Source organism: Lichenostomus cassidix, chromosome 1, assembly GCF_008360975.1.
Source record: "Lichenostomus cassidix isolate B80296 chromosome 1, HeHo_3.0, whole genome shotgun sequence".
NCBI lineage: Eukaryota > Metazoa > Chordata > Aves > Passeriformes > Meliphagidae > Lichenostomus > Lichenostomus cassidix.
Genome location: NC_139479.1, coordinates 72,459,229 through 72,473,674, shown reverse-complemented (window position 1 = coordinate 72,473,674; position 14,446 = coordinate 72,459,229). Strand labels below are relative to the sequence as shown.

Sequence of the window (14,446 nt, the reverse complement as noted above, 5' to 3'; positions counted from 1 at the left end):
TCACTGAATGTTTTGGGTTGGAAGGCACCTTCTGGATCATATAGTTCCACCCCACACTGCCATGGGCAGGGATACCTTCCACTGGACCAGGTTTCTTCACACTATTTCTCTTGGCTGGGCAGGGAAGAACAATATAAAGGTAGGGTATTTAATTTGCCTTAATTGTGGAAATGCAGGTTGTTTCTATTAGGATTTGCCTCCTTTCTCTGGGCTGTAATGAGTAGGCAGGAGGTGACACCATTCTTCCATGAAAGCTGGGATGGACAAGAGAGGGAAGCTGGTCATTCATGTGCAGTCCACCAGCTCAAGGCCATCAGATCTCGTGCAACTCCTTCGTCTCTTTGGAGGGCAGCCAGGAAGTGCAGTGTTCAAGCTGCTTTGTGCTGCTGATCCCTCTCAGAAAGCATTTGGGAACGTGCTGAAAACTGCTATCTATGTTTTGGGGTTAATGTTTGGGTTAGGCTGGTTTCCATTGAGTGGCGAAACCAGCATTTCACAGACTGTTAACTAGTCCAATTAATGGAAAAAAATAAGGTGGGCAGCTGAAGGTGGTTTAAAATGGGCATTGGGTTCCTCTGCTGTGTTGATTCTAAGGACAGTATTCCCTAATTGGAGCTATTTATTGTAACTGCTGTTTCTAATTGTTAAGTCTCTAAAGAGTATTTCTGAATGAAACATTTCCCAAGCATTACATCTACACTCAACCAGCTGTAAAAATTATGAAAAAAAAAATTCTTATTGAAACATTTTTTTAGGTAAACTGAATTTTCTGAGCAGAAATTTGACAAATTCAGCTTTTTTTTAGAAAAGCTCAATTTTTGAAGTTCCATTTAAATTTTTGTTATATTTTAAAAAATACAAACATGAAAAGCTGAGAATGCTGTTTTGTTTCAGTTAGCTTGTTTGGATGGAATGGTTTGGGGTGTGGGCATTTGCATTTTACTGTTTTTGGGTATGAATTCCACCCTACAGCATATGACAACCAGCTGTCTATGAGCTGGTTCACAGATATATCTTAGAATAAATTTTATTAGATTAGATTGTTTTAAACTTACATAAGAAGATTTATAGCAATTTTTTTATGTTTTGGACCAAAACTACATGAAGGTACATGGAAGCTCTGTCTTTCCTCCCATTGTTATCATGTGGCCATGTGGTAGAAGCCACGGTTATAAAACAGATTAGCAGCTGTTTCATCCAGATTGAAGGCTGCAAAAGGCAATTCATTCAAGTCTTAGGAAAAACAGCAGAAGAAATAGGAATTCACCAGGGAAAATTACTGGGTTTTGGCTTTTCCTCTTCTTCTCATGGCAAAGAGGTGGTTAGTAGCTTCCAAGGGAAACGTGTGAAAGAGGAGGAAAGAGTGATCGAATGAGATAATCCCAAATCACAACTGTATTAAGTGTAGGATTTGCCAATGAAATTACAGTTCTTATATTTTTTTTTGGTGCATATTTATTGTAGGCAAGATCCTGAATGCATGTCAAGGTCCACTGACACATGGCTAAATCAGTTTTGTCAAGTTGTCTGTTGCTGTATTAGGCAGTAAATATTAGATGAGATTGATAGCAATATCTTGATACACTGTAATCAATTATGACAGCAGGACATCCACCACCACCTCAGTCTGAGAGCAGCTCTAATTTAGACATTCGGAGTTCATCAGCTTCCATTGCTTCACCCTTCTGAATTGTAATTTTATTTGCTCTTATCTTGACACAAATTTGCCTTGTTTAAAAGGAATTGTTAGATTACATGATGATATTGATTACCACAGTTGTTAAAAAGACTAATTGATTTTTTTCTGCAGTGAACTTGAGGAGAAGAGTGGAAGAAGGAAGAGAAGCTATAGCAGCAGTGCCACAGCAGAAGAAATGCCACTGAAAAGAAAGAAGGTGCAGTTCAGCCAAGAGGAGGATCCCTATTTGCCATTAGATACTGGGCTTTCTCTGGCAGAGGATGAAGAGCTTGTACTGCGTCTGCTCAGCAGTCACAGCTAATTATTTTTCTGCAGGTTTTCTTCTCTGGGACATTTCCACAATTTTGTCAGTAGTTTACACAAAATTAATTTGGCATCTGGGCAGCTGGGTACCAGTGAATGTAGATAAATGAGTTCCACGTGAGAATGGGATTGGCTTAGATTGGCTCATAGATTATAGACAATATTTAGTTTGATTTATAAGGCTTTCTAAATGAACTTTTCAGCCTAAATCCCCAGGTGTCATTTTGCAGTATCACGTTCATAATTTTAAATCTCCAAGTTTTGAAGCAATTATGTTCTTTTATTTTAATCTTGCTTTAAATGAAAACAGGATGTTCCTTTCTTTACTGTGCCAGGTTTGTTATTTTGGAAGATATATGTGTACTAAAATTTTTAAAGAAGACATACTGCTGGCAGCTCAAATCATATTACTTAAAAATAAAATGTGTACTTTCTTTTGTGTACAAGGCACATATTTTTAAAATATTTTAATAAAAATTTCTAGAGCCTTGATGTAAACTTAATGGTGTCTCTTTCAGCTTTGTTATGAAAGCATATATTTATCCTTCAGTTACCACTTCTGTTGTGATTCTGTCACTGGTGTTAGGCAATGCAGAAAACAACTTTTAGAAGCTAAAACTGACTCTTGTGAGAACACATTGTCTCATAGCTGTATCTTTTTGGTCTTTTCATATGAATGTATTAAATACTCCTTTTTTGTCAGTATCGCTTTTTCCTTTTTTTTTGTCACAGGAATCTGTCAGCACCGATTCAGTACAAGCCTTTCCTCCTCTCCCTATACCCTATGCTATCTTTTAGCTCAGTTACCCAGAACTGAAAATATACTGCAAATCTCCAAATGTTTCTTCCACTGTTCTGCCAGCAGGCAGAGTATCATAAAAACAATATTATAGGCAGAGCACATCTGCCATCTGCTCCTTCCTGACAATGTGGAATGAGAAGAAATGACCGAGTTTCACAAACAGCTAAACGTGAAAGATGAGACCTGCTTGGCAGCTGATGCACAGTGTTTGTTTAGTCTACAGTGCCACAGCAGGCCTGGAAAATGTTGTGATCTGGGACTAGCATCACTGATGAATCTGTTAATGAAGAAGGATCTGCTGTGGTGCTGCTGTGACTGGTGCACGTGTCCCATGTGCCATCGTGTGAATGGCTGCAGTGAATGTAATGAACAGCCTCAACAAATGCCTCTGTGCTGGGATAGCAGAGCTCCTGCTCCTGGAGTTGTGGAGGAAGGCAGAAAGCTGCAGTGCAGAGAGCACTACCAGCAGAAAGCTACTCAGAGATGATTTGGGTATGGATGATGGTATGGACAGGGGCATGTACTTCTAGAGGTGTTCATAGCGTGTTTAGTGGTGGTCAGTTGTCTTGCACATCACCTGATGTCTCTCAAATCAAAGCTTTGCTCTAAGAAGTGTGAACAGTTTGTTGTGGCAAGCAGGTAAAAAAACCAAAAGACTTACTGTTTCTGTCTAGAATATTTTTATTTGTATGCTGGTGTGGGAGAGAAATACTCTTTCCTATTGAACAGTAAGACTAAAAATTACATATGTTGTAAGGATTGTGGTGCACTGGTAGTCTTGTGATGTCTTCATTGTCTGCATAAAAAGAATTTTTCAAGCGCTGTTACTTTTGTATTTTTGGACAATGAAGTTTCTGATGTGTTTGTGTTGTTTGATACAGAACCACTGTTTCTTGAATCCTGATGAAGTTTTCCCTTCCACTTCAAATGAGTCCATCTGTGAGGGGATGGTGTGTACATAAAGTGTGACCCACAAGAATGAAGCCATGTGAAAAAGAAGAGGGCAGGGGCTTAAGGCAGATACCCCATGCCATGAGTGTATGAACCTGTGAGAACAGGTAACTGCTGCATATCTTAGAAATAATAAGAAAAAAAGGCATCATTGAGCATTTTTGGGAAGTAGCTGTGGTTCTGGGTTTTCATTCCCGTCAGCTGTAGGTCTGCTTTAAGGGGCACCTTACCAGCCCTGCTTTTAGCAGTGCATTTCTGGTCTAAGAAAAGAAGCACTAATACACAAAACAAATACCAGTCTTAGGACTGACTTGACTGAAGGGTGTTTGCCAGGGAACTTTATCAGTTCACACCCAGGGACCACTCAATCTGATGCCAAAAGACCTGGCATGTGTGTCCAGGGCTAATGGGCAGGTGGAGCAGGGCCAGCTGGGTATGTCACCCATCACCTATCTCCTTTTCTCCTGGTCCCAGGACTAGCATCAGAATAAATCCCAAGCATTTGCAAGGTTGTACTTCATAGGTATTATAGTGCCAGCTTTGCACAGGAGAAATGGAAGCAGGGAAATAATTCAGCTTGTCTGTAACCAAAGACTTCCTTGATAACTTTTCCAAGGCTATTGCCCAGGAGACATTCTTAAATTGCCAAGCAGGAAGTCTTGTTTTAAATAATGAATCTTCAGGTTAGTTTGCATTAGTATATTATATTAATAGTAGTTGATTTCCTTCTGCTGCTGGAATGATTGTTGTGTGTTGATTTATAGCTGGGTATAGCATTAAGATCTATTACATGGGGCTAATTCTCAAGATATACATTAGGCATTTATGCAATGGCATAGTTTAGTCAGCTTTTATTCAGAATCAATTTTTCTCTTTGTTACGTGCAAAATAACAAAGACATTTGTTTACCAGATAATTTATTACACTTTGTTTGAAAACTCTTTGGATGAAAACTGGAAGTGAGGTAAAAGTCATGAGAGCATTGAAGAGTTTGGGTTTTTTAGATCAGTTAAATAGACTGACACTAGATGTGCTAGCTGCTACCTACATAACCAGCTTGCAGTATTTTCGTGAGGCACATAAAATGTGTCATAGCAGAGACAGTGTTAACCTCAGCATCACAGAAGTTTCTCTTCAGTGTTCAGTTTGTAAAGACTTTATTGGTGCTGCATATTAAATTGTGTGAAGAGTGTAAGAAATTTAATCTCTAACATAAGAGATTGCAAATTAATATTAAACATTTTAAATGGGTATTTTTCCTTAAATATTATATTAATAGAAATAAAAAATAATGCCTTCTGCAACTGACTGAGTTCAGGTGGAGCATTGATTGGTGTGTCCTGCTGTCTGGCCATACTCATAAAGAGGGAGAAATGCCTGAAGCAAAACATTAAAAAACAGTGAACTGTGGTAGAGAACATTAAATTCAGACTATAAAACATAGAACAAGATCTGAAGATACTGAAGTGACCCTGTGGGTTCCTGTAATCCTGGATACATGTAACTAAACTGATATTAAATACAAGAAGAAAATGCCTCTTAGTAAAGGTTGCTAATGGGTATTTTCCTTTATCGTGCTGCTCTCTAGTTTGACCTGATTGATGCTTCTGTCCTGTGAAAGATTGAGTATGCCCTGGAGCAGGAATGCTGAGCTGTGGTAGGCTCCAACTGCTGCAGGAATGGCCACTGTGGCTCAGGGTGTTACTGCTTTTATGCTGGAGGTCACTGCCCCAGCCGTAACCTTCCTGTGGCAAATAACCTGAGGTTTAAAATAAGCTGGTTGGTTCTGTCCTGGAACAGATGACTCCTTATGCTGCCTGTTTTGGGAATTGGGCAGCACGCTGGTGACAGGCAGCTGAAGGACAGTAGCACTTGTGCAGCAGACACTTCTGTTGTTAATTTGATAGGGACCTTGTGCAGAGCTGAGCCAAACCTTGCACCCAGAATGCTTCAAGCTACAAGATCCAGAACACAGTTAAGGTAACTCCAAGAGACATACCATTTGGAATAAACAGTTCTAGTAAGAAAAGACTATTACCTTCACTTTTGGACCACATGTCATTAGATTTGTTTGTTATATTTCTCTCTTCTCTGGTGTTTGTAGCTCCTCTAAATTTAGTCTTATCCTTCCAAATTAATGGTTTATTCTCAGAAGGATCTGCAAATTTTATCTTTAAAGGTGGAACTAGATGTCAGGAGAATGCATTGCCATCGTCCTTGTAAGTCGTAAAAATTTCTATCAAGGCATTAGTCTATACCATGTGGACATTTTATAATAAAGTAGTGAACTGTTTTATAATTAAATGCTCCCCCAACTTCAAAGGCAAATAAGTCAGTCAAAACCATCAAGGAATTAGAAAGCCTAATACAGAAGAAGATTCTTTTCAGGTCTCTTAGGAGGTATTGCTATGATTAAATCAGTAGAGAGAAGTTGATGTGTTCCAGGAATACCTTGTTCATTGCCTATTTTTGTCCATGTCTGGCCAGAAGCCATTTTTCACAAAGAAAACTATTCATCAGATTCAGTCATGTAAAAATGATTGCTTAAATTACACTGGGCTATCAGCTAGCAGCTTTACCCAGGAGTGAAATCTCTTGGGTCAAAGCTATCTGTAAGTTTTGCACATTGTCTGAGATGTGCTTTGTCTATAAAATATAGATAAGTTTAATTAAACTAAATTAGTTTTGTTGAGCAGTTTTTGAAATCCTTTTGAGCTGAGAAGTAGCCGTGCTGAGCTGCATTAAGAGGAAACTAATGAGCATTGTTCTCCTAATCATGTATCAGGTCCTGGAGGAAGATAATATTCCTGGCTATGGCCTCTCTGGGACTACAGGAGTCCTCTCTGTCATGCACAGCTTGTCTCTCTGATGCTAAACCTAAGCTTTACAGAAAAAGCAATGTGTAAGCACAGGCTGTAAATTGAACTTGCTGTTAAATGTGTTGATGTGCTGAGCTTATCACATTTAAGGTGAAATGGAATATGCCTCATTTTTTTTCAAGTCCATCATGTATACATTGTGCTGCACTTCCTAAGGAAGTGAAATCGTTCCTCTGGTCTGTATGGTTAATGGCCATACTCATGTGGTCCTTCCCACCAACTGCATTTGATTGTACTGAAATGCAAATTGGTTTTATCCCATGAGCTCAGCAAAAGCTAATGAATATGGCTTAGGAACTAATCTGAGCTTTCTAGTCATGACAAATGTCTTAACAAATCACACTTCAGCAGGTTACAGGCTTTTATGCCATTACCCTGAGTACAGTTCTTATTTATTTAGAGAGGCCACCAGTCCTTTGTGGAATTTGGTTTTAAGAGGACTTTTTTCTCTTCTTAAAGCAAATACTATTGTGAATAATTTCCCCTTGCAATGATGGGAGTCTACTCCAGTGCACTCTCCGTTGCACTCAGAAATTTGCCAGTGTGCTTCAAACTGGTGCCCTGGCTTGCCAATGAAAGCTCCTTGTGGGTGGGAAGGTGCTGCCACAAGGACCCTTGCAATGGAGACACTTGTTGCCACCAGAAGGCACATGATTATCCAGTTGGGAGACTCCAGTTGAGTAACCCATGTAAGTGTTACTCTCTGCCTATTTCCAAATAATTTGGGTTTGTTTTTTTTTTAAATAGACACCCAGAGTAGCTGTGCAAACCTAACCTGATTGGTTTTGGCTGAAATGTTCATTAGTGTGTGCAGAGAAAGATTTGGAATTAAGCAAATGATTCGGTGTCATCCCACTCAATATCACAGACTCAAATGAGAGCAAGTCAGCTTGCAGATGGACCCTGTTTCCTGAAGGGAAACCAGATGTCCTGCTCACAAATCCCAGGTCATGGTAAATGGCACAATTTTCACGTGGATGCTGCTAAGCTTGTCCTTGGTAGTCCTGACCTGTGGGAATGGTTGTTTGATGAAGACTTGGGACATGGTTAAGAATCAAAATAGTAAATTAGCAGTGAGGTTACAGTGAGCAGTAAACATCCTGTTTCACTCTATCACTGGAATGCACAGGGATGCACTGGAATGCACACAAACCCTTTTTGTCCTCTGAGAGATAAAGAATTACATTTCTCTTTATCTGACTGTTTTTGAAGTTTTCCTTTGTAAATCTCTTCATCTTACATCAGGAGGAGAACATTCAGAAGAACATTGTAGGGAGCTACCGAACTTGGCTTTGGCGTTTTCTTGCCAAAACCTTTCCTCACCTATCACAGGAGAGAAACAGTCCCAGGCAGAAGGACAGTGCTCTGGCTGATGTCGCTTGGCAAACCTGTGTGCTGCAGTGTAAGGCAGTGATGAGGTGGCATGAGGATGTCAGCTGTCAGGGGCTGGCCCAAGAGCTTGTTTTCAAGCCTCTCACTGACAGCTTTTTTGCTTTTTAACTACAAATTTGTTTTCCTATTCCTATGCCTAGCAGGGAGGCTGTGAAGTGGATTGCAAGGGACCACTGTGCAGGGAAAACTTGATGTGCAGGGGAAAGTTCCACTGCTGCCTTCCCTCAGGCTAAGCTTGTGTCCAGCATCTGCTCAGTGGCTGTGGCTGCTGGGATAGATGGTCCTTGACCCACACACCTGTTCAAAGAATCACCTTTATAAAGATGAGTTATCCAGCACAAGGAATAAAGTGCACTGTGTAGGATTAAGAGCTTGTATTTCTTAAATATATGTAAGAACACGCTAATCTAGTTCCTTGTCTAATGACTAATTAAGCCCATTTACTCTTTCTGTTGTTTCTTGTAGATGCTGGTACATTTTTTTTGCAAACTATTTGCTTCTTCAGCACCCAATTTCAGCATAAACAATACCAATCTGTTAGTGATGCAGAATTCCCTTGGCTAAAAGAACAGCTCTCCTCCATAAACTTGCTAAATAGAATCAAGGGGGGTGAAATTCTGCATTCAGCTCTTTTTTCCTGCCAAGCACCTGAGGTTGTAATTTCTATCCTCTATTTGATGTAGAAGCTAAGGACAGGAGTGCAGATCTTGGCCACCTTCTGCCTGCTGCAAGCCCCCTCTGCCCAGGACTGAGCAGCTGCCACGATGCCACCAGGGTGTGTGACCTTGGCAGTAGTATTGCTCTGCCGAGGGAGAGCACCAGGAAGATGCCCAAGCTCCTATCAGTGGTGTTGGCAGCAGTATGGGATGTGCACAGAGACAAATAGGACAGAAAATCTCGAGTGCTGGGTGACCCTTGGCAGGACAAAGAGTGAGGAAACACCAAGGAGAGGGAAGCTGGAAGCAGGGAGATGTTGGGGTGGGAGGTGGCCACTGTCCTCTGCCTAATGACACCTGCCTGGCCCCCTCAGAGATGGCTTGAGTAGATTTGGCCATGGGGATATTGTTCTCCTGGCTGTCAGTGATTGCCTGCTCTGGAGTGGCTGTCACTGTGGGTGCTGCCATGGGGGACAGGCCTGTGCAATTGTCCCACAGGGCTGCCATGGTGACCAGTGGTGACCAATACAGTCATTTAGTCTTTTCTGAAATTCAATCAAATCCTCTCTGGTTTTTTTTGACAACTGGGATTGGCCAACTATGCCATTTTGCAAGACTGCACTTATTATAAGCTCTTTCATTGCATTAGCTATTCAGAATTATTTTGAATGTTCAAAATACAACTCCCTCTGTGGTAATATAAGATTTTACACATTTAACAACAATTCCACTTGCATTTCTGTTGGATAATATTCAATATCTCACCTAAATAGTCTCCTCTGTATTGTAAATATTCATCATTTTCCCCATCTATTCCTGTCTGCTTGCACAGACACTGAAATTTCCTTTCTGACAGTCAAGTCATAAAGCATTAAGAGGGGCAGTTTTTCTCCACTAAGTGAAAATATGAGCTTGTCTATTTAGCTCTGCAGAGATGTTAGCATTCATTCTATGTTCAGTTAATGCATGTGGCTGCAGCAGCCACAGCTTCTGCAGGAACAAGCAACACTGCAAAATCACATGCGGAGTGTTTTATTAGGGAAATACAAAGCTCAGCGTTTGATCCCCTATGTTAAGTCATCTAAAATACTCTCTCCCCTCTTCTCAGCCCCCTACCTCCCCATTTTCCAATCTGCTGTGTGTTACTGAGCATTACTGCCCATTTGACAGGGAATACCTGCTCTGTGACAGCCCAGAAAATTGCCTGTGGTCCTCCCTGGCAAGGGGATGGTGGCAGCCTGTCCACCCTCTCCAGCATCTGTTTGCCACTGCCCTGACTCCTCTCAGCTGTCTGGATTTGATCCCTGAGCAACTGCTGTGTCCCCATCCAAGCACAGCCATCAAAGCCAGGCTGGGATATCCCTCTGAGGATGACTGGAGGTGTGCAGGGCAGAGGATGATGCTGCAAACCTCTGCAGTGCTCCTGTACATGTGTGCCTGTGCAAGGATGACCTTTTCTGAAATGTGGGGTTGCTTGCCTGCCAGGTCAGGGTCATGAAGTCTCCTTTCACCGGAGGCAAAGCTTCCCCCACCTTAGTCCTTGCACACTTCAGTGTCAGGGTCAGTCTCCAGGCAGCTCATGGCCCATCTGCAAAGTGTAAATTGGCTGTCTGTGGAGAGTGGCTTTGGTTGTCTGTGTGTTTAATTTATAACTACACAAAACTTTGTGGACTCATCATGGTTCATGTGTGCTTGAAGTAAGAAACATGTCACCTCTTCACTGCCAGCTCTCACTGTTGCCCATCATATGTCATCTGAAAAGTCTGTAAGATTCAGTGAAGCAGCAGCTAATGAGCAGAGGAGCAGATGTGCTCCCAAACAGGCAGTGTCCCCTCCAGCAGGACCACTGTCCTTGGGTGATCTCTTGTCCACTGTGAGAACTGTTATGACAACATCCTGGTTTTATTTTGCAGCTCTGCGGTGCATCGCTGGTGCAACAGGTGCTGTTGGACAAGGGGTGCCCTACATGGGTGCTGAGACTTCCTGCACAAGCCTCAAGAAAATGATCTGCATTCTGAAGAGGCTGATATGCACAGTGTAAGAAAGATTACAGTGAATGGAATGAGCAGCTACTCCCTTGGAGAAAGAAAATTTTCACTTTATGAAATACGTTTCATTGAGTTGCCACATCATTAAGAAAACCATGATCATGATCAGATTAATGGACAATTGCCTTTTGAAGAGCAACTTCAGCATGTACACTAATGAAAATCTGTCTATCCTGACTAATTTCAATTAAAAATTGGTGTTTCAGCTGCTATTTTCCAATCTGGGATTCAGCTGTGGCTAATGAACGTGCACAGTCTCAGCTGAGGGTTTTAAGGATTGTATGAACAGGGCTGTTGACCCCAAGTGAATGCTGAGCTAGCGACAGAGCTAGAAAGAGAACACAGGTCTTGGTGCAGTGATCTTTTAGGTGCACATCCTGCAGGTGCCTCTGGCTTTTGTCCCAAAAGAAGACAGCAGGTTTGTTGCCTTGGGAGAGTCTGCTGGTGATTCCCTCTTGGGTACATCAATGGCATGAGCCTACTACCCCCGTTTGAAACTGCAGGATGAAGGAGAAACTCTGTATTTAAATAGTGCTTTAACTACTGCTTGTAGCATCTGAGAGGGACTGGGTCACCTCTGAAATGTTCTGTACTTTCTGTGCCTCAAGGTCAGTGATAAAATTCCTGCTGATTTGTTAAGAGCAGAGGTGGCCTCAGGGCTGACGTTGCTCAAAAAAGAAGCATCACTTTTGACCCCAGCTCCATAGAAATGATCCCCCAGCTTGTGACCTGTCACCTGTGCTCACGCAGAGCAGCACTTACTGGTTGGAGCTGCCTTCAAGGACCTATATTTAGCCAAAACATTGTGAAAAAACAGCCAGTGAGACTGCCTCGGGGGCAGCTTTGGGGAGCTGATTTTGTTTTCTTGGCAGGGGTCCAGTTGTATCAGCAATGGTGGGGAGGCCCAGATGGAGGGAGAGAGCAGGATTTCAGCTTTCATTAGAAGAATTTTATTTTATAAACTGAATTCTGCGTGAATAACATTTCTCAGTTTAATATATTGATCTGAGCAGCAGCAAGAACCAAGTTGTGATAGGCTGTTCGAGGGCTATTGGGAAGGGAGCCATTTGATGTGTAAAATGAATTAGGAGGTGAGAGGACTCAAGTCAAGCTGTGTGCTGAAATGCTTTGAAGTTTCTCAGTGCCTTGTAAGAATTCAGCAATATATGGTCAGTGACCAAAAAAACTTGTATATCAGTAGGGACACCACTGATTCCTTTTTCATCACTTGTTGGTGGCCTGTCAAAGTAATTTTCTGAATTTGGTGGAAAAATTGTTTTTAAATGAGATAGAAGTACTTGGCTGTTTTCTGGCACATTTTGACCATAACTGTACCTGTGGAAAAGTGACTGTGAAGTCGACTGGTTAACTTTACCAGCCTGTACCTTTTGTTTAGGAACAGTTTCTGTATTTGTTACTCTTTCAGGAATTTACACTTGATGCATATGCAATTCAACTGCAAAAGTAATTACATGGAGTCACAAAGGGGTTATAACTCATTGTAATGTTAAAAATGAAAAGCTATTCAAAGGTGCCTTATGTTCAGGAGAGAAAACAGAAAGTTTCTTTTTTTATGAAGCAGATTAGCTCATGGTCTGAAAATATTCATGGCAGGACCTTCTCTAGAGCTACTGTAGGCAGTAGCAGCCTGCATTTGAGTTGAACATAGCCCCTGAGCTCACTCCAAGTTCATTTTGCTTTCTCTCCTGGAGCAAACAGCAGATTTATCATTGAAGCTGGTGCCTGGCAAGACAAAGATGCAGAAACTCTTGCAATGAGACAAGGGATTGAATTTTGCCTCTGAAAAACCTGAGCTCAGATGTGAAAAACCCATCCTAATCCCCACTCTGCTGCTGGTCTTAATTTTTATTTATTAAACACAAGAGAGGCTCTGCCAAACAGAAGACATGGATCCAGTCAGGCCATTTTGGGGCTCATCCTCCACCGGGATGAAAGTTGCCAGGCAGGTGGCACCAGTGGCCACGTCCCCAGAGGGGTATTTCTAACTTCTGGGGTATAGCCTCCAAAGAAGGGCATTTGAAAAGATTAACAAGGGAATAAACCCTGTTTGACTGGGCCAAGAGACTTCTGTGTAGTTTCTTCACCATGCAGAAGTGTAGCTGGTGTCTACCATCCTCACCCCAAGTGGAGCTGTGTCAGTTTAGACCAGATGTGTGTTTCTCTGCTCAGTATATTAATGGCAAACATGAGGAAAAACCTGGAGTCTTCAGTGCAGGAGATGAAAGGACTGAAATCAAAACAGATTGGCAGGAGAGCAGATGACCAGGGAGCAAGGGGAATTGGGGAAGGAGATGCCCTGTAGTGATGCTGGGTTTTGCACACTCTGAAGCCCTCTAGTTCCCGTGATCTGTGGTGTTACTGCCCTGCCTGTGCACTCGCTGCTGTTTCCCAGCATGTATTCAAACACTTCACACTAATGATCCTTCATTGCAAGCAGTAATGCAAATGTGTTCTTGCCAGAAATATGAGAAATCTGCTGTTGTCTCAGCTTTTCTTTTGGTTTGACAAGCGCTTAGTAGCAGGCGATAACAGCCCCTGACACAGCCAATTCACTGCTGTAGTGTTTTGTACCTCTGTCAGTTCAGCTGAGCTGACTCGTGAGCCATCTTTAGGGCTGATGAGAGATTTTTCCAGGATTTTCCTTTCGTGGTAGAAGCATGTCTGTGAGATATTTTTATGGAGCAGCAACCTCTTGGCTGATCCCTAATTGCATGATCCCTAATCCCTGGACTGTGTCACTCTGAGAGCAAGGCTGTTCTGTGCTGGAGCTCACGCCTGCTTCCCAGGGGCAGAGATGTCCCTGGCATCACACAGCAAAACTTGGGATGTTCATGGTTATGGAACAGACCCAGGTGAGCCTCAAAGTGAAGTACAAATGCAGCAAACTTGGCTTCCAAGAGTTTGAGGTGCTGCTCAGATGGCCATGAAATACATGGAATTCTAAAGAAGTGGACCTTAATAGCCACTCTTATCAGATGAGTGTGGTGTAGCCGAGGGATTGTGGGCAGATGCAAATTTTTGTCATTTTCCTTTTTTTTTTCTGGTATTACATACACATCTCTTTGGCATCAAGGTAGCAGTGGAAGAGAGCTTCTCAGAAAAATAAAAAGCTTTGCCATGTAATGCATAGATTGAAGCTCAGGGCAGTGATTATCTACATAAGTGGTTTTGCTGCTGTTAAGACAAGTGTAATTTTTCTGCAATAGTAAGTACCAGAAAGAAAAATATTGCTTGAAAGTATACAACTGGTGTTGTTTGGTTTTGGGACTTCTTCAGGGCAGATAATATTTATTTGATGACTGCTCCCATTAAAATTGCTATATTGATTCATTTGCCAGGAAAATAAATTGGTGGATATTTCATACCATACAGCTGTATTGATCTTCTAGGGGCTAGTGAGACAGAGGCTTTCATCACCGGACAGCACATTATCACCTTAATTGATATATTCTGAAAGTTAATTAGAGGCCAGCTGGATTCCTTGTGGGAATAATATTTATTTTTGATGTTGACAAAGTCCTCCAAAGCACAAGTCATATGGTGTGATTTAACAGTGATTAAAACTTGGCTACAGACATAGACAACTTGAGGAAACTGCCAAGAAGCCGAGACCAGAAAGAGTGAAGACCTAGATGTGTGTAATCACTTTGTGCTCTGTCACATACACACACCTCTCTCTCTATCTGTCAGCCAGT

At 41.8% G+C, this 14,446-nt stretch overlaps 1 protein-coding gene across 1 annotated transcript in view; it reads left to right on the top strand.

Annotated features, from left to right (window-relative positions):
- Nucleotides 1–2,505, top strand: part of DDX10 (DEAD-box helicase 10) — a 153,833-nt gene extending 151,328 nt beyond the window's left edge. The window contains exon 18 of the mRNA XM_085063776.1: nucleotides 1,811–2,505. Within this exon, the coding sequence (XP_084919902.1) occupies nucleotides 1,811–2,000 (190 nt within the window). The 3' untranslated portion in view covers nucleotides 2,001–2,505. The remainder of the gene's footprint in view (nucleotides 1–1,810) is intronic.
- The last annotated feature ends 11,941 nt before the right edge of the window (nucleotides 2,506–14,446 follow it).